The 20,908-nt window shown below is 41.7% G+C and overlaps 1 protein-coding gene across 1 annotated transcript in view; it reads left to right on the top strand.

The window, feature by feature from the left end:
* The window catches only part of vapal (VAMP (vesicle-associated membrane protein)-associated protein A, like), a 107,405-nt gene that overhangs the window by 47,603 nt on the left and 38,894 nt on the right, over positions 1-20,908 (top strand). Inside the window, exon 3 of the mRNA XM_067978325.1 lies at positions 19,858-19,961. Within this exon, the coding sequence (XP_067834426.1) occupies positions 19,858-19,961 (104 nt within the window). The remainder of the gene's footprint in view (positions 1-19,857; positions 19,962-20,908) is intronic.

Genomic DNA, 20,908 nt, shown 5'->3' with positions numbered 1-20,908 from the left:
CATTGCTTCGTTCCTCACTGGGCTGGAAACACACTGATCAAGAAAGTTCTCTTTTACGCATTTCAAGAATTCCTTCACCTCTTTGCCCTTTACACCATTATCGTTCCAGTCTATATCGGGATAATTGAAGTCCCCAATAATCACTGCTCTATAGTTCTTGCATCTTTCTTTAATTTGCCTGAAAATTAGCTCCTCTATCTCCTTCCCACTGTTTGGTGGCCTATAGTATATGCCCAGTAGTGTCATAGCTCCTCCTATTGTTCTTTAATTCTAACTAAATAGAATTTGGCCTCAGATTTTCACTATATTTATAAATGATTTGGATAAAAGATTGGAGAGCCGTATATCTAAGTTTGCTGACAAGACTAAGTTAGATGGCACAGTAAATAGTGCAGATGGGAGCAGACAGTTCCAAAGGGACATTGATAGATTAAGTGAGTGAGCAAAACTGTGGCATATGGAATTCAATGTGGGAAAGTGTGAGGTCATCCAATTGGGACGTAAGAAAGAAAGATCAGTATTTTCTACATGGTGAGGTTCTAGGAACTGTGGAAAGGCAGAGAGATTTAGGGGGTCCAAGTACAAAAATCACTCAAAGCTAGTGGACAGGTGCAAAAAGTAATTAAAAAGGCTAATGGAATGTTAGCCTTTATCGCAAGAGGGCTGGAATCCAAAGGGGTGGAAGTTATTTAACAACTGTACAGAGCTCTGGTTAGACCCCATTTTTTTTTTATTCGTTCATGGGACGTGGGCGTCGCTGGCAAGGCCAGCATTTATTGCTCATCCCTAATTGCCCTTGAGAAGGTGGTGGTGAGCCGCCGCCTTGAACCGCTGCAGTCCACGTGGTGAAGGTTCTCCCACAGTGCTGCTAGGAAGGGAGTTCCAGGATTTTGACCAGCGACGATGAAGGAATGGCGCTATATTTCCAAGTCGGGATGGTGCGTGACTTGGAGGGGAACATGTAGGTGGTGGTGTTCCCATGTGCCTGCTGCTCTTGTCCTTCTAGGTGGTAGAGGTCGCGGGTTTGGGAAGTGCTGTCGAAGAAGCCTTGGCGAGTTGCTGCAGTGCATCCTGTGGATGGTACACACTGCAGCCACTGTGTGCCGGTGGTGAAGGGAGTGAATGTTAAGGGTGGTGGATGGGGTGCCAATCAAACGGGCTGCTTTGTCCTGGATGGTGTTGAGCTTCTTGAGTGTTGTTGGAGCTGCACTCATCCCCGCAAGTGGAGAGTATTCTATCACACTCCTGACTTGTGCCTTGTAGATGGTGGAAAGGCTTTGGGGAGTCAGGAGGCGAGTCATTCGCCACAGAATACCCAGCCTCTGACCTGCTCTCGTAGCCACAGTATTTATATGGCGGGTCCAGTTAAGTTTCTGGTCAATGGTGACCCCCAGGATGTTGATGATGGGGGGTTCGGCGATGGTAATGCCATTGAATGTCAAGAGGAGGTGGTTAGACTCTCTCTTGTCGGAGATGGTCATTGCCTGGCACTTGTCTGGCGCGAATGTTACTTGCCACTTATCAGCCCAAGCCTGGATGTTGTCCAGGTCTTGCTGCATGCGGGCTCAGACTGCTTCATTATTTGAGGGGTTACGAATGGAACTGAACACTGTGCAATCTTCAGCGAACATCCCCATTTCTGACCTTATGATGGAGGGAAGGTCATTGATGAAGCAGCTGAAGATGGTTGGGCCTAGGACACTACCCTGAGGAACTCCTGCAGCAATGTCCTGGGGCTGAGATGATTGGCCTCCAACAACCATTACCATCTTCCTTTGTGCTAGGTATGACTCCAGCCACTGGAGAATTTTCCCCCTGATTCCCATTGACTTCAATTTTACTAGGGCTCCTTGATGCCACACTTGGTCAAATGCTGCCTTGATATCAAGGGCAGTCACTCTCACCTCACCTCACCTCTGGAATTCAGCTCTTTTGTCCATGTTTGGACCAAGGCTGTAATGAGGTCTGGAGCCGAGTGGTCCTGGCGGAACCCAAACTGAGCATCGGTGAGTAAGTGCCGCTTGATGGCACTGTCGACGACACCTTCCATCACTTTGCTGATGATTGAGAGTAGACTGATGGGGCGGTAATTGGCCGGATTGGATTTGTCCTGCTTTTTGTGGATGGGATACACCTGGGCAATTTTCCACATTGTCGGGTAGATGCCAGGGTTGTAGCTGTACTAGAACAGTTTGGCTAGAGACGCGGCTCGTTCTGGAGCACAAGTCTTTAGCACTACAGCTGGGATGTTGTCGGGACCCATAGCCTTTGCTGTATCCAATGTACTCAGCCGTTTCTTGATGTCACATGGAGTGAATCGAATTGACTGAAGATTGGCTTCTGTGATGGTGGGGATATCGGGAGGAGGCAGAGATGGATCATCCACTTGGCACTTCCAGCTAAAGATGGTTGCAAACGCTTCAGCCTTGTCTTTTGTCTTTTTCTGGAGTATTGCATTGAATTCTGAGTACTGCACCTCAGGAAGGGTATAATGGCCTTGGATGGGATGCAGTGCAGATTCACCACGATGATGCCTGGGCTAAATGGGTTATGTTATGAGGACGGGTAGCATAAACTAGGCTTTTATTCCCTTGAATATAAAAGATTAAGGGGTGATCTAATTGAGGAGTTTAAGATGATCAAAGGAGTTAATAGGGTCGATAGTGAGAAACTATTTCCTCTGTTGGGGGAGTCCAGAACAAGAGGGAATAACCTTAAAATTAGAGCTAGGCCGTTCAGGGGTGATGTCAGAAAGCACCTCTTCACACAAAAGGTGGTGGCAATCTGGAACTCCCTTCCTCCAAAAAGCTGTTGAAGTTAGGTCAATAGAAAATGTCAGAAATAAAAACAGAAAATGCTGGAAAAGCTCAGCAAGTGAGGCAGCATCTGTGGAGAAAGAAACACAGTTAATGTTTCAGGTCGAAGACCTTTTGTCAGAATTGGAAGATGTTAAAGTTTTCAAGCAAGTACAGAGCAAACACGCGAAGGGAAACAGAAAGCAATGAAGGTGAACAAGAAAATTTCAGAACTGAGATTGATAGATTTTTGTTAGGCAAGGGTTATGGAACCAAGGTAGGTAAATAGAATTAAATGGCCTACTCCTGTTAGGTAGAAACATAGGAACAGGAGTAGGCCATTTAGCATCTCGAGCCATTCCGCTATTCAGTGAGATCATAGCTGATCTGTGATCTAACTCCATATCCCCATATTCCTTAATACATTTGGTTAACAAAAATCTATCAATCTCAGATTTAAAATTAACAGTTGAGCTAACATCAACTGTGGTTTGCGGAAGAGTGTTTCCAAATGTCTACCACCCTTTGCATGGAGAAGTGTTTCCTAACTTCACTCCTGAAAGTCCTGGCTGTAATTTTTAGGCTATGACCCATAGTCCTAGAATCCCCAACCAGCAGAAATAGGGTAGATGGAGAGAAAGAAACTATCAGTTCCCCTTAATATCTTGAGAACTTTGATCAAATCACCCCGTAATCTTCTAAATTCCAGGGAATACAACCCTAGTTTGCCTAATCGCTCCTCGTAATTTAACCCTTGGAGTCCAGGTATCACTCTAGTAAACCTACGCTACACTCCTTCCAAGCCAGTATATCCTTCCTATGTTGCAGTGCCCAGAACTGAAAACAGCACTCCAGGTGTGGTCTAACCAGGGTTTTGTATAGCTGTAGCATAACTTCTACCCCTTTGTATTCTAGTCCTCTGGATATGATGGCCAGCATTCTGTTAGCCTTTTAAATTATTTTCTGTACCTGTCCATGCTATTTTAATGATCGATGTATATGGGCACCTAAGTCTCTTTGGTCCTCCGCTGTTTTGAGCTTTTCACCATTTAGAAAATACTCTGATCTATTCTTTTTCGGTCCAAAGTGGATGACCTTGCACTTGCCTACATTGAAATCCATTTGCCACAGTTTTGCCCATTCACTTAATCTGTTAATACCTCTCTGTAATTTCATGCTTCCATCTACACTGCTTATAATGCTGCCTATCTTTGTGTCATCAGCAAACTTGGATATGTGGCTCTCTGTCCTTTCATCTAAATCGTTAATAACTACAGTGAATAGTTGAGGCCCCATCACAGATCCCTGTGGGACACCACTAGTTACATCCTGCCAATTTGAATACCTGCCCACTATCCCTACTGTTTGTCTCCTGCCGCTCAGCGAATTTCCTAACCAGGTCAATATTTTGTCCTTAATTCCATGAACTTCAACTTTAGCTAACAGTGCCTTATGAGGGACTTTATCGAATGCCTTCTGGAAGTCCATATAAACAACATCCATAGACATTCCCCTATCCACTCTAGTTACCTCTTCAAAAAAATTCAATTAGGTTCACCAGGCATGACCTACCCTTTACAAATCCATGCTGGCGCTCTCTGACCAGCTGAAAATTTTCGAAGTGTTCAGTCACTCTCCTTAATTATGGACTCTCGTAATTTCGCGACAACAGATGTTAGGCTAACTTTTTTTTATTCGTTCATGGGATGTGGGTGTCACTGGCGAGGCCGGCATTTATTGCCCATTCCTAATTGCCCTTGAGAAGGTGGTGGTGAGCCGCCGCCTTGAACCGCTGCAGTCCGTATGGTGAAGGTTCTCCCACAGTGCTGTTAGGTAGAGAGTTCCAGGATTTTGACCCAGCAACAATGAAGGAACGGAAATATGTTTCCAGATTGGGATGGTGTATGACTTGGAGGGGAACGTGCTCCTCTTAATGGGTAAATGCCTGCTGCTCTTGTCCTTCTAGGTGGTAGAGGTCGCGGGTTTGGGAGGTGCTGTCGAAGAAGCCTTGGTGAGTTGCTGCAGTGCATCCTGTAGATGGTGTACGCTGGTGGTGAAGGGAATGAATGTTTCGGGTGGAGGATGGGGTACCAATCAAGCGGGCTGCTTTGTCCTGGATGGTGTCGAGTTTCTTGAGTGGTCTATAGTTCCCTGGTTTCCCCCTCTCACCATTCTTAAATAGTGGAGTGACGTGCAATTTTCCAATCTGAAGGAGCAGTTCCTGAATCAAGAGAACTTTGGAAGATTATAGTTAGGGCATCTGCAATGATCTCACCGACTTCCTTTAAAACCCTGGGATGGAAACCATCTGGTCTTGGGGATTTGTCACTCTTTAGTGCCATTATTTTCTTCATTAATTTGCTTACGTTAATTATGATGAGTCCCCATCCTTAATTCAAAATTAGTTTCCTTGGGGTATCTGGCATGCTATCCTCTTCCTCTACTGTAAATACTTACGCAAAGTAATTATTTCTCATGTCCACCATTTCCTTATATTCATTTACAATATCACCATTATCAGTTTTTAAGGGACCCACTTTACTCTTGGTCACTTTTTTTTCCCTCATAATTGCAAAATGTTTTTGTTGATTTTTGATATCCCTTGCAAGTTTCTTTTCATACTTCCTTTTTGTAGCACCTACTATCTGTTTTGTCAACTGTTGCTGTTCTTTGTCTCTCTCCCAATCACCAGGATTTTTTTTGCATTTTTGTATGCATTTTCTTTTAGTTTTATGTTGTCCTGTACCTCTTTTGTCGTCCATGTCTGTTTGTTTTGGCAAGTAGAGCTCTTGTCTTTTAGCGGGTATAAACTGGTTCTGTATCACGTTAAATTCTTTTTTGAACACCTCCCACTGATCTTCTGTCATTTTACCCATTAATAGATTTGTCCCATTTACTGTGGACAGTCTCTGTCTCATCCCGTTGAAGTCGGCCTTACCTAAATTTAGAATCTTAGTCACTGATACGGGTTTCTCCCTTTCAAACACAACATTGAACTTGATCATTTGATCACTTTTAGATAAATGTTAATACACCGTTAGGCTGTTAACCAAATCTGACTCATTACTCATTATTAAATCTAATATGCCTCCTTTATTAGCTCTAGGACAGCTTGTTGCAGAAAGCTGTCCTGAACCCACTCAAGAAATTCGCTGCCTTTCTGACATGAGCTTGTCTGCTTATCCCAATTTATTTCAAAGTTAAAATCCCCCCCATGAAAACCACTCTGCCTTTGCTCATGCTTGTCTAATCTCTGCATTTATACATTCTGCCACTTCACAGCTGCTACCAGGGGGCTTATACACAACTCCCACTACAATCTTGAATTCTTTTCTATTTCTTAATTCTGCCCACTGCCTGCTTGCCTCTCGTTACATCCTCTCATCATTGAAGTAATTTCATCCTTAATCACTAAGGCTGCTCCTCCTCCTCTGCCACTTTCCCTATCCTTCCTATAGACTTGATAACCTGGTGTATTCAGTTCCCAGTCCTGACCTTTCTTGCAGCCATGTCTCAGTAATGGCTACCATGTCGTACTTTAAGTTGAATTTGCACCTGCAATTCATTCAATTTGTTCCTTGTACTCCGTGTGTTTGTGTAAAGAACACTTATTTGGGCTACGCACCCTAACCTGTCCTTCTGCTTGAATGTTGTCTTTCTCTCATTTCTTATTTCTTTCATCTGATTTAATTACTTTAAGTCCTTTAGTTTTTCTTTCACCTGTAGTGCCTAAAGCATAATTTTTGACGATTACTCTACTCCCTTTTTGTTTGATTTAGAATTCTTATTTATACTACCGTTTCCAGCTGAGCGCCCCCCCCCCCTACCAATTACTACTTTAAAGTCCTTCTGATTGCCCTATTTATCCTTTCCGCTAGGACCCTTGTTCCAGCCGGTTCAGATGGAACCTTTCCCAAAGGTACAGATCCTTCCTTTCCCAGTACTGGTGCCATTGTTCCTCTTTCCCATACCACTGCTTCAGCCACGTGTTCACCTCTCTAATCTGATTATCCCTACACCAATTTGCGCATGGCTCGGGGGGTAATCAAAGAGTGGTGAGTGTCTGGAACGAGCTGCCAGAGGCAGTAGTAGAGGCGGGTACAATTTTGTCTTTTAAAAAGCATTTGGACAGTTACATGGGTAAGATGGGTATGGAGGGATATGGGCCAAGTGCAGGCAATTGGGACTAGCTTAGTGGTATAAACTGGGCGACATGGACATGTTGGGCCGAAGGGCCTGTTTCCATGTTGTAACTTCTATGATTCTATGATTCTATGATTATAACCCTTGAGGTCCTTTTTTTAAAAAAATTTAGCTCCGAGCTCTTGTTAGTCCCTGAACAGGACCTCTTGGCTACACTTTCCTATGTTGTTGTTCCCAACATGGATCACAGTGACTGGATCCTCCCCCTCCCTCTCCAATATCCTTTCAAGCCAGTTCGATACGTCTCTCACCCTGGCACCAGGTAGGCAACATACCATGTCAGACTGTTGATCCTGCTTACAAAGGATGCTATCTGTTCCTATGTTCCTGTATTCAGATGAGAATTATTTCCTAGGATTTTAATTTTGATCTTGACAAAGAATAGATTCTAATGTTTGTTTCATCAATTATCGTTCAACTTCTGCCTTATGTTGAAGAGGACAATTGTAAATTACTCGGCAAATGGCTACCTCTGCTTAATATGCTGTCAAAAAGGGAAATCAATAAAGATAATTTCTGCAATGGCATTGGGGGAGAGAAATCTAAAACTAATTCCTTCGTGTAGCACAAGGCAATGCAGGTGCTTATGTATACTAATAGAAGAATAAGCTTTGGCTCACAGGTCATCGGGCATGACTCAGTTTACAAATAAAACCTGACCTATCCAATCACAAACAAACTAACTAACCGTTTATCTTAATTTTTCTTCTCAAATGGTAGTTTTTTGCGACTGGAAGCCTTTTTCCAGTGGGGTTCTGCAGGGCTCAGTACTAGGTCCCTTGCTTTTTGTGTTATATATTAATGATTTGGACTTGAATGTGGGGGGCATGATCAAGAAGTTTGCAGATGATACAAAAATTGGCCGTGTGGTTGGTGGTGAGGAGGAAAGCTGTAGACTGCAGGAAGATATCAATGGACTGGTCAGATGGGCAGACAAGTGGCAAAGGGAATCCAGAGAAGTGTGAGGAAATGCATTTGGGGAGGACAAACAAAGCAAGGGAGTACACAATAAATGGGAGGATACTGAGAGTTGTAAAGGAACCAAGGGACCTTGGAGTGCATGTCGACAGATCCCTGAAGGTAGCAGGACAGGTAGATAAGGTGGTTAAAAAGGCATATCTGATGCTTTCCTTTATTAGCTGAGGCATAGAATATAAGAGCAGGGAGGTAATGCTGGAACTGTATAAAACATTGGTTAGGCCACAGCTTGAGTGCTGCGTACAGTTCTGGTCACCACATTATAGGAAAAATGTGATTGCACTGGAGAGGGTATAGAGGAGACTTTGGAGGCTGTTGTCAAGACCAGAGAATTTTAGCTATGAGGACGGATTGGACAGGCTGGGGTTGTTTTCTTTGGAACAAAGGAGGCTGAGGGGAGATTTAATTTGAGGGGCCTAGATAGAGTGGATGGGGAGGACCTATTTCGCTTAGCAGAGGGGTCAGTGACCAGGGGACATAGATTTAAAGTAATTGGTAGAAGGATTAGAGGGGAGCTGAGGAGAAATGTTTTCACCCAGAGGGTGGTGGGGGTCTGGAACTCACTGCCTGAAAGGGTGGTAGAGGCAGAAACCCTCAACTCATTTAAAAAGTACTTAGATGAGCACTTGAAGTGCTGTAACCTGCAGAGCTACGGATTATATGCTGGAAAGTGGGATTAAGCTGGATAGCTCTTTTTTGGCTGCCGCAGACAGGATGGGCCGAATGGCCGCCTTCTGTGCCGTAACTTTCTGTGATTCTCTGAATGAAGTTAATTCCTTCGATTTTGAAGTGTGAAATTTAAATCATATCACTCCAACAGTATTAAAACGTTTTTCCCTCTGATCAATTAGCAATTAGTTTGACTATCTGTTAAAATCAACCAGTTGACAACCTGACCAAGATTCCTTTGGAAGGGAAAATTTAGCTATGCAGGTTATCTTTTTTGTTAGAATTGCTTGTTATTGATAAACTGTTTCCACACCATCCAGCAGAAAGTCCTTTTTTTTCCACCCTGAAGAAAAGTTGAGAACTAGAAATTTTCAGGGTGGTGGGAGGGACAATTCAAGTCAAATGTTCAGTTAAGCTTTTTTTTAATGTAAATTGGTTGACCGTTAGTGGCACTGCTGATGGCTGAATAAAACCCTTTCGTTTTAACTGTCCCATACTTCCCCCCCCCCCCCCCCTCTTCATCCTTGTGATATCCTGGATCTATGCCCCTTGTTACTGATCTGCAAACCAGAAAAAATAATCTTTCAAAAGCCTTTATTATTTTGGAAGCCTCTATTCGAGCCCTGTGCCCCAAGCCTTCTATTTAGGAGGGAGGAGGGCCAATATTTTGGGTATTTCTAAATAACTATTCACCTCTCATGCCTGCCATCATTCTCGTTATCTTCGCTATTATTTCCATTGCCTAATAATCCTTCCTATAAAGGAGTGGATAGAAAGATGGTGCCCATCTTAACCTTGTATTAGTTAATGATCCAGACAACAGGAATCATACAAAGCTAAATGGGAAAGTAAGCTGTGAGGAGGAAACAGAGTCTGCAAAGGGATATAGACAGGTTAAGTGAATGGGCAAGAAGGTGGCAGATGGAGTTTAATGTGGGGAAATGTGAGGTTCTTCACTTTGGTAGGAAAAATAGAAAAACAGAATATTTTTACATGGTGAGAAACTATTAAATGTTGGTGTCCAGAGAGACTTGGGTGTCCTGGTACAAGAAACACAAAGTTAGTATGCAGGGTACAGCAGGCAATTAGGAAAGCAAATGGCATTTTGGCCTTCATTGCAAGGGGGTTGTAGTATAAGAGTGAAGAAGTCTTACTATAGCTGTACAGGGCTTTGGTGAGACCTCACTTGGAGTACTGCATACAGTTTTGGACTCCTTATCCAAGGAAGGATATACTTTCTTGAGAGGCTGTGCAACGAAAGTTCACTAGATTAATTCCTGGGATGAGAAGGTTGTCCTATGAGGAGAGGTTGAGTGGAATGGGCCTATACTCTCTGGAGTTTAGATCTCATTGAAAGATATAAGATTCTGAGGGCGCTTGACAGGGTAGATGCTGAGAGGTTGTTCCCCCTGGCTGGAGAGTATAGAACTAGAGGGCATGGTCGCAGGATAAGGGGTCGGCCATTTAAGACTGAGATGAGGAGGAATATCTTCACTCAGAGGGTTGTGAATCTTTGGCATTCTCTACCCCAGAGGGCTGTGGATGCTCAATCATTGAGTATATACAAGATTGAGATTGATAGATTTTTGGACTCCAGAGGAATCAAGGGATATGTGGATCGGGCAGGAAAGTGGAGTTGAGGTTAAAGGTCAGCCATGATCTGATTGAATGGCAGAGCAGGCTTGAGGGACTGTATGGCCTACTCCTGCTGCTATTTCTTATGTTCTTACGAATAAAAGTCGTTGTACTCCTGGGGGACAGGAACTACAGATCTGGGAGTCTGAAATATCCAAGACTAGGAACCAATTATATAACTTTTTAAAAGGGCTTAGTTTAATTAACTGATGGAACAAATAAAGTAAATGATTGGGAATGGTTATTCAACAACATTTCAGTAGACAACAGGTGGAATTGCTTTAAGTTACCTTAGCATGCAGGTCAAAAACTTGCTGAAAATCAGCAAGCTCAGGCTAAATAACTATGACCTTTAAATGGATGAACAAACACATGAAAAGTGATAGAGGAAAATATCCTCTACAAATTCTGTGAAGAAGAAAGGGAAGTTCACTGGATGAATAAATGAAAATGCAGAAACTTGTTAGAAGGGGTGAAGGGCAGCAAAAGAGGCCGAGAAAGCAAATCAGCTGTGGATAAACATAACAGTAAAACATTCTTCCAGAACTACAACTGTACGAGGGCAGCGAGAGAGGTGAAAACCATAAATGCTAACTGGCTTAAAACTCAGGATTAGCACTAAATATTGTGAATAACCACTTCTCCCCCCCCCCCCCCCCCCCCCCCCCCAAGTATTCACAAGGGGAGACTTGACCATATATCTTTCCCAAACAAACACATCCCTAGTAAAAGTGATGACTTTGATATAAATGAATTGCAAATCCTAAAAAGGCGAAAAGGACTTGAAATGTTAAATCCTGAGATGGGTGATCATTATCCCAGAGCGCTGAGACACCAGAGAAGAGATTTGTGAGGCACTGACAATCATGAAGTTGATAGAAACTGGGGGTTACCAGTAGATTAGAAACAGGCTATTGTGCTCATATTCAAAAAGGATGATAAAGTGGGTACAGGCAACTACAAATCCACTGGTCTTACTTTCATTTAATGTAAAAATAATAGAATTAATTATCGGGAATCAAGTTATCCATGCGGTAATGACTTGGCGAACCTCCTCGACGACTTAGAGGAAGTGATGTCCTAAGTGGACTGTGAGAAACCCTATGCTGGTGACTTCCAAAAGGCTTATGATGTTCCACACAAAAGGCTATTTAGTTAAACTCAAAGCCGTGGGGATTCATGTTAAACCTGGGTAATGAATAGGAGGCTGGCTGAAGGGTAGGTAACAATGAATACTTTTAGGAGTTATGTTGGGAGTGGGGAGGGAGGAGGGAAAATACCGTGTGGGATATCTGAGCTTGGTGTTGGGACAACTGCTGTTTCTAATTTACATAAATGAGTTGAGTCAGAAACTCAATGCAAAGTGGTTTAAAAAGTCGGTGATACTAATCTAGGAGGGGCAGTGAAATAAATGAGGCAGCTCAGGAATGACAGAATAAATTGGACTAAACATGTAAGTGAGCAGAACAATGACAGATGAAATTTAAACACAGACAATTGTGAAGTGCTGCACATAAGAGGTAAAATAGATGACATATGAATGGTGTTGAGACAGTTTATGATTAATCTAAAGAGACCTAGGAGTATTAGTAGACTGGATGCTAAACATGAGCAACCAATGCAGAACAATTGATTGCTGAACAGCTATACAGTAGAATATAAATCAGAGGAGGTAGTGATCAAACTGTATAGGGTTGCAGTCAGGCCACACCATGAATGCTCTGTCCATTTCTGGTTGCCAAGAAACAAGGGAGACATTTGAGCATTAGGAGTAACTCATAGCAGCCGTGAGGCTGATTGCTACAACTTTTCAGTTTATAAAGTTGATGTCAAATTGGTAATCTTAGAGGTATATAAGATGGTTAAGGGACTGGAAAAAGTAAAAGTAAAAAAAATTAAATTAAATTGTGGGAGTAGAATAAGCAGACACTGGATCAAGCTGGTAAAAGGTAATTTTAGGAGTGATAATCAGGAAATATTTCTACACTGGCGTGCATGCAAAAACGCTTGAATCATTTAGATGCTACATTGGTGGGATAGTTCTGGATGAATGAATTAAAATGGCCGTGCACATCTGTAATTATCTTGTGATTGCTTCCAACACCGAAACATCCATTTATCCCGACTGTGCTTTCTATCCATGCAGCTACATTCCCATCAATATCATGTGCCTCAATTTTCGTAGTCTTTTATGTGGCATTGTCATGGTTTAGGATTCTGTGGCTTGTTTTTCCATGAAAAAGACAGGACATAAGGAATTTTAATGTGTGGTTTGGTGTTTTTGCAGTAACTTGCCTGAAAGGGAATAGTTTCCTCACAGCCCCATACTGGGTTGGCTACCGATAGGCACATGAGAGGTGCTTTAATTAGGGAATAGGTTGTTGTTTTGCACAGATCCTAAGCAGTGATCCGTTTGTTGTTAATGTATGGTCACTTGGGAGATATCTAGCACCTTAGTGTTGACAAATTTCCTTGTGTTGACTGACACCATTGAACTTGAGTAGATACCTGTTGTAGAACTGAATTTGCACCAATTGGTGGCAATTAGCTGAGTTACACTGGTGATGAAGGTAATACAAAATATTTTAAATTGAATGGAGCAGAAACTAAAAATGTCATTCAGATCAAAAGAGACAGTTAATGAATCAGCACGTTTGGTGGTAGAAGATATGGAGTGTTTCAGCTAAAGGAGTGAAAGTTTTAGTTGCGAAAGTGAGCTTCAGTTAAGGAAAGAATAAGAGCAATGAAGATTGAAAGAAGAGGCAATGGCGTGAATTTGAAGCTAAGAAGAATGAGCAACAGTGTCAAGGTGAGGCAGAAGAGGAGGAGATCTTGAACTGGCTAAGACATGCTTTAGCAGGACTAGGGACCCACCATTTTATTAAACCAAACCTAATTCCAAATTTTCAAAAGGGGGATATCATCAGATGATATCAGCAGTTTTATCTAGGCAATCAAATTTGGTTAGCACAAGGGCCAGCCGATTCATGATATCCCCAAGCGAAATAGTGCTTGCGGTGTTTCTAATGTTAATCCTTCCAATTGGTCAGACTATGATGTTGTAAAATGTGCTTTTCTTGGGTCTTGTAATTTAACGCCTGAGGTATACAGGCAGAAATTTAAGAAACTTAGAAGGGACCTGGACAATACTTGTAGAGAAATGGCTATTCAGCTCAAGGACATGTGGCAGATGGGGCTGGAAAGTGAATTTGCAACATACTATGATGGGCTTTGCTATTCACTGTTAAGGGACCAATTTCTGGAGATAGTTTTAGATGATTTAAGAACCTGGTTACTACATTGGAGAGATTTAAATGTATTGCACACATCAAATAATGACCCATTTGTTGTTAATGTCTGGTTATTGGGTAGACATTTGGCATCTTGATGTCAATATTTCTGTGATCTGAGTCTTTGGGGGAGGCTATTTAAGAATCAACTCACAGCCAAAGTCAGTCAGGCAAGGCAGCCGAAAGGCTGAAAAAGGGGGTCAGGCCAGGCAGAATCAGGCTGTGAGTGGGGAACCTCTTGCCCTGGTTAGGGAGAGTTAGTGTTTTTACTAAAAGTAGAAGATTCACCAAGTTGGGCTGGCTTGTGCATGTTATTTAAATGTGCAAGGTACACAAACAGAAGTTGAACTGATTGTGCTGTAACTTTCATCATACTTAGTGTTCTGTGTGTTTTGCCTATTGTGAATTAAAGCAGCTTATGAACTGAATCGAGTTACGCCCAATGTTGATTCGGTCCACCTTCAGAAAGATTAAAGGAGTACAAAAAGCAAATACTGCCGATGTTGTAAATCTGAAACAAAAACAGGAAATGCTGGAAATGTGCAGCAGGTGAGACAGCATCTGTGTAGAGACCAGACAAGTTAATGTTTCAGATATAAACCTGGAAGATATTGCTGATGAACAGCAATTAAAAATGAACAGAACACACGGGGGGAAAAACACTGGATTTTTTCTCTCTTCTCTTCCCCCCCCCCCCCTTTCCCTTTGTTCTGAAACATCATTTTAAAAAAAAGGTAATCAGTAATATCCTCCAGTTCATACCTGAAACGTTAATTTTTCTGTTCTTGCCATGGATACTACCTGACCTGCTGAGTATTTCCAGCATTTTCTGTTTTTGCTTAAGCCACGGAGATTTGGTCAAGATCACACGGAAGTTTCATTGTTATACATCTGGATCCTGCTACACTTCCAGCAGATATAGGGCAGTGGGAGCTGGTTTTTGTTTCAAAAAGAAAAAAACAGGCAGCCAGACCGTTTAAGGGAATGCCATACACCGTTGAACCAGAGTGGATACCTGTGGCAGACTTGAAGTCGTAACTGGCACATCAAATGATCCATATACACATTATTCCCTTTAACAACACATTTTTTCATTTTCTCCCAGAATTTCAATTAAATTAGTCAAGCATGACCTGCCCTGTTCAAAAACAAGGTGACTGTTCCTGACCAGTCCACATCTTTCTTGGTGTTCACAAATTTCACCTTGCAATGTAGGCTGCAGAAATTTAGCCATAGCTAAGGTAAGAGTATCTGACCGTTAATTTCCTGGTGTAAGCGAGGAAAATCTGGAAGGTAAAACAGAACTAACAGACTCTGGTGTTACCCAGATCGATAGTTTATTACGAGTGCACATGGGAGAACAATCTCAGCCACCCCAGCTGGAGACCTCGTTCTCAAAAGAAAAGTGGCAATACAACTTAGTTTATACAGTTTATTAGACAACACCCACTAATTACTAATGGGGGTGTATACATGGTAATATTGATACATCATTGGTTTATAGTGTTAATCAATCAACTACTAGGCCTGCCCTCTAAACTCGAGTACCCCCTGTGAGAAGCTTATGGGCTGCAGAGGCTTCACTCTAACTTCGCATTCTTGAGCTATCTCTTGCCCTTGTTATCACTATAGGGATGTATCTTCAGCAGGAACATGGCCTACTTGACTACAAAGCTCTATTGAGTTATGCAGCCAACTGACTCCTTTCCCAGACCATTAGCAGATAGGAACATAGGAACAGGAGTAGGCCATTCAGCCCCTTGTGCCTGCTCCGCCATTTGATAAGATCATGGCTGATCTGTGATCTAACTCCATATACCTGCCTTTGGCCCATATCCCTTAATACATTTGGTTGCCAAAAAGCTATCTGACTCAGATTTAAATTTAGCAATTGAGCTAGTATCAATTGCCGTTTGCGGAAGAGAGTTCCAAACTTCTACCACCCTTTGGGTGTAGAAGTGTTTTCTAATCTCGCTCCTGAAAGGTCTGGCTCTAATTTTTAGACTGTGCCCCCTACTCCTAGAATCCCCAACCAGCAGAAATAGTTTCTCTCTCTCCACCCTATCCGTTCCCCTTAATATCTTATAAACTTCGATCAGATCACCCCTTAACCTTCGAAACTCCAGAGAATACAACCCCAATTTGTGTAACCTCTCCTCGTAACTTAACCCTTGAAGTCCGGGTATCATTCTAGTAAACCTACGCTGCACTCCCTCCAAGGCCAATATGTTCTTCCGAAGGTGCGGTGCCCAGAACTGCTCCCAGTACTCCAGGTGCGGTCTAACCAGGGTTTTGTATAGCTGCAGCATAACTTCTGCCCCCTTGTACTCTAGTCCTCTAGATATAAAGGCCAGCATTCCATTTGCTGCCTTGATTATTTTCTGCACCTGTTCATCAGATGTTTCATCAATACGCCTTTGTACTCTTATCTCTTCTCAGGAACAGATCCCTTCTAAACATTCCTTAAGTAAAGCTTGGAATGTCCTTGGTCAGCTAAACCTATCTGTTAGTTTGAAAAGGGCTAACATGGTCAAGTACCCCATGGTGCTTTGTGTTTTGTTTCCAGCCTAACAAGACTGAATGGTACCTTTCAGACCGTTTTATACCGGCAAATTGGGGCCCACCCCTTTATATCCCTTAATCCAAATTTTATCCCTACACCTGGCTTATCTCTTTCCCCTGGAGGGTGTAAAATTTACCACCCTGCACTCATTTGGTATAATACTCATTTCCAAATTTTTTTTGGAAAATTATGGTTAGTGCCTCCATTATCTCCTCCTGAACCTCTGGTATTCTGGGATGTAAACCAGCTAGGTCTGGTGACTTTTGTACTCCTGGTTGCATTAACTTTTTTAATGCACCCTAATTTGAATATTATCTCTGGTAGTTTCTCTTCTACATCCTCCTTGCTACTCCTGCAATCCCACTTTCCTCTTTTTTAAAAAAAAAATTTGAGGCGAAATACTTACAGCATTCCTTCAGTATAAAATAGTGCCCTCTTTATCTCCTAAGTGGTCCCTTCCCTTCTTTGACAATTGTTTACTTGTGTGCTTATTTCCAGTCTGACACCTTTATCTTTCACTTCTCCTTTGTCTTACATATATTTTTTAAGGTGAACCTGATTCGTTCATGGATGCTATTTCTCAACTGTTCATGTACCTTGAGATTGTCGTCTTGTCCTGCTTCTTTACCCTGAAACAAATCTTGCCCTGCATTCTTCCTTGTTGGATATGCAACATTACTGATTGAGGAAACTGCGTTCCAACAAATTTTGACCACAAACCTTTGTGTTATCAGTCTATCTTATAATAGTTGAAGTCCCTTATCACAAATTTGTTACTGTGCAAACCCCTCTAAATTGCTTTCAAATCTCGTCCTTGATTGTTGTCCCACTATTCATTGGCCGATAGTGTACTTCCAATATTGTAAAAAATCCTTGTATTTCTGAGCTCAACCCAGACTGACTAACTGAGCACCAATAAAAATTTACTTTTCTATTATGATTATGTCCTTAGATATGTTTCGTACTCTGTGCCAAAGACCACTTCTGTAAGTGAGTCCTTACAAACAAAAGTGTGACTTTACATGCACAATATCTCACAATGTAGCGTTGTCTAGGTATCAAAAAGCAACATTTATTACTGTGTGGTTTCTAGATATGACACAAGCCCTCTTGTGATCTTTTGGACTTTGGAAAGCAGAAGAATAAACATTCTAACAGACTATAGTTTAAGCTATAACTATGGAACAGGTTTATTAAAAGCAACTTTGGTAGTAGCTGTAGCAGTATTTTTTGAGGGCTTTTAGCTTATGCTTACAAAAGTAACGCGCACGTTACTTTTGTAACTCTATTGATAATGTAACTCTTGTCCGTGGGTATTTGTAATCGCCTATAGAGCTGCACAAGAACACTATCACATGAGTTGTTTTATATAGAACTGGGGGACTGAGAGCATGCTGGCTGGCATGCACTTGTACCCTTTAGAAAACTGGGCTACAAGAAAACAAGATGTGTTTCATTGTTGAATTGAGTTTATCAAACTAATATGATTTTCTGTGCTCTCTCCCAGTACAAGCCTCCACCCCATTTGCACCTTGTCACACAGTTAATTTGACAGATTTCAGGATGATGCAAGAAGTCTGTGTTTAATCATTTCTACTTGTTTGCAATCAAAATGTATTTGTGTAGAATAATTCCACTGAAGTGACATTTTGCATACCACACACAAATGGATCTTCTCAAGCCTAAGGAAAGCAAGCTAGCAGTAACCAAATTCCAAGTGGCCTATCACATTTCATAGAAATGAGCATATGATTTCAATTAGATCTTCTCTCCTCCCTCCCATTCAGCCTCTTTAACCCTTTTTTTTCTCTACTGAAAATTTTGCAAATTTTTTTTTATTCGTTCATGGGCGTCGTTGGCAAGGCCAACATTTATTGCCCATCCCTAATTGCTCTTAAGGTGGTGAGTCACCTTCTTGAACTGCTGCAGTCAGTGTGGTGAAGGTCCTCCCACAGTGCTGTTAGGGAGTAACAGGATTTTGACCCGGCGACGATGAAGGAACAGCGATATATTTCCAAGTCTGGGTGGTGTGTGACTTGGAGGGGAATGTGCAGGTGGTGGTGGTCGCATGTGCCTGCTGCCCTTGTCCTTCTATGTGGTAGAGGTCACAGGTTTAGGAGATGCTATCAAAGAAGCCTTGGCGAGTTGCTGCAGTGCATCATGTAGATGGTACACACTGCAGCCATGGTGCGCCGACAGTGAAGGGAGTGAATGTTTAGGGTGGTGGATGGGGTGCCAATCAAGTGGGATGCTTTGTCCTGGATGGTGTCGAGCTTCTTGAGTGTTGTTGGAGCTGCATTCGTCCAGGCAAGTGGAGAGTATTCCATCACACTCCTGACTTGTGCCTTGTAGATGGTGGAAAGGCTTTGGGGAGTCAGGAGGTGAGTCACTTGCCACAGAATACCCAGCCTCTGACCTGCTCTTGTAGCCACAGTATTTATGTGGCTGGTCCAGTGAAGTCTCTGGTCATTGTGGACCCCCAGGATGTTGATGGGAATACTTTAGTTCTGAGTCTTGCCATGGGTGATGCCATGTTTCCATTAAGGCTATAATACCTTGTCTCCATTCTAATTAGTACTTCTAGTTCCCTGACTTTTTCTAATAATTTGTACATTCACTTAAACACTGAACTCTTGATTCAGTGAAACTCCTCAGTGCCTCTTTCTTTTAACCTGTCTTTCTCTCTTTTAACCTTTCATATCTTCACCCCTCAATTTTAAACTTTGACCTCTCACAATGCTCTTTACGAACCCACCCCCATATGTTTTGTGTCCCAACTTTGTGTTTACTAGTTTAAACTCACTCACAGCTCTATCTGGTGCTAGGAACAATGGTGTCAGTTTGGTTCTCATTTTTGAGTGAGTTTCCACATGGTGGAGAGAAACTTTGTTCTTTCTGAATGTAGAATTGTAATTTGTATAAGTTTCTAACCTGTTTTACCAAAGTTTGTTCTTGTGAAAACAGCAATTAGCAGCAAGAAACTAGAAATCCTGAAATAAAAACAAAATGCTGGAATACACACCAGCTCAATCACAACTGTAAACAGATAAGATGGGTTAACCATATTTCATGTGGACCCATTTGGATATGGAAGGATTCCCACCAGAAATGTTAACGCCTTTTGCCATTACAGATGCTTACAGATTTGCTGTCTATTTCCAGCATTTTCAGTTACTTGCCTGAATGATCAAGTATACTAGTTGTGTAAATTCCATGGACGTTGAGGTTCAAGACTTTTTTTTAATATTTAGTCCGGACCAGCAAAATTTTTAAAAATTTGTACTTTGGTCTTTAAGTTGATTCTAGCCACTGGATGGTACCTATGTAACCAGCTTGTATACTGAATTTCAGTGCCAGTTCCAATTGCTTGTTTATGCCCAGCAGAAAATGAGAACTGAAACTTAAAAGCAGTGCCAGTGGTTGTAGTTGTTCACCAGAAGTTTGTTACTTGATTCTTTGTACTAGGTATTCATGTACTCTCACTAATGTAGTTACACTTTTAGACAGATGGAAGGAATCGATGCACTACTTTCGGTATCTAGACTGATGACTTAGTGGCAACACTCGGACCAGACAGCTACTTTATTTATCATCACTTGAATAGTATTTTAAACTAACTGGGGTGGGGGCACTGTTACTTCATGAACTAACAGTTTTTAAATGTTCAAATTAAGAACCAACCCCTGGCCTTCTCAAAACTAACACTTCTGTTTTCCCTCTCCAGTAATGTTACAGCCTTTTGACTATGATCCCAATGAGAAAAGCAAACACAAATTCATGGTACAGACAGTCTATGCTCCGCCTGGCGCTGCAGACATGGAGGCAGTAGTAAGTATTACATTTTATCAGTAAGGATTAAAAGAGCACCAAAAGTCTTCACTGCATTCTCTAATGGCCAGTATACTAATTCTATGATTTGTAAAACCTAGTTTTAAAAAAAAACTGTTTACCCTGCCTCTGTTTTGTGATACTTCATAAATTTTTACTGACTACAATTAGTGATTTTTAAAAATTCTTCCCAACACCCATACCTAACCTAATGCCACTCTGGTGATCAGTCAGCATGATGTTTGAGGTAGACCGACTGACTTTGCAGTTTCTAAATGTTGCATGTATTCATGTGCATGTTTTAATTAGTAAGTGAAGACTGGATGAAAAAGTAGGCTCCGTGGACTACTGTATATTCTTAATGGACAAAGATTGCCTTCAAAATATAGGGCATGCTTATTTGGTTCAACATAGTCAAATTTATTTCCAATTTTTGTTAAAGGATAATGCTGTTGCGATTTGAAGTTTCTCTATGCAGTTGGTATCACTGTAATTGTTGAATTGCATATAGTGAAATAAGTTGTTAGAATTTGTTGTAAAAGCTGTAGATTCTTGACTAACTTGTCCCACTTTTTGATGCAGTCTGGATACAGCAATTGCTGTTGAAGTATTGCTTGCGCAGTACAACCTGAAATTTTCAGCTGTTGCTGGATTACGGATTGCTTCAGTGGTGGGAATAAAAATTAACTTTAGTCAGTTGCCGAATCAAGTGGGACTAGTGATAGTGGAAATTTTATGCCATAATTTTATATAGTTTTAGCAGAAACTGGAAAGAATTTCTATCAATGAGCAAGTTCATGTACAGCCTTTGTATTGAATTAGTTAACGAGAATAAACCACTCTAGTACTTCACCAACTGGGAGGGTGGGATTGAACACTACCATCAGCTTTTGTTAAGATGTGGAGATGCCGGTGATGGACTGGGGTTGACAAATGTAAACATTCTT

Source organism: Heptranchias perlo, chromosome 3 (genome assembly GCF_035084215.1).
Source record: "Heptranchias perlo isolate sHepPer1 chromosome 3, sHepPer1.hap1, whole genome shotgun sequence".
In the NCBI taxonomy this organism is placed as follows: Eukaryota; Metazoa; Chordata; class Chondrichthyes; order Hexanchiformes; family Hexanchidae; genus Heptranchias; species Heptranchias perlo.
Note: the sequence above shows the minus strand (reverse complement) of the source record. Positions and strands in the feature narration are given on the sequence as shown.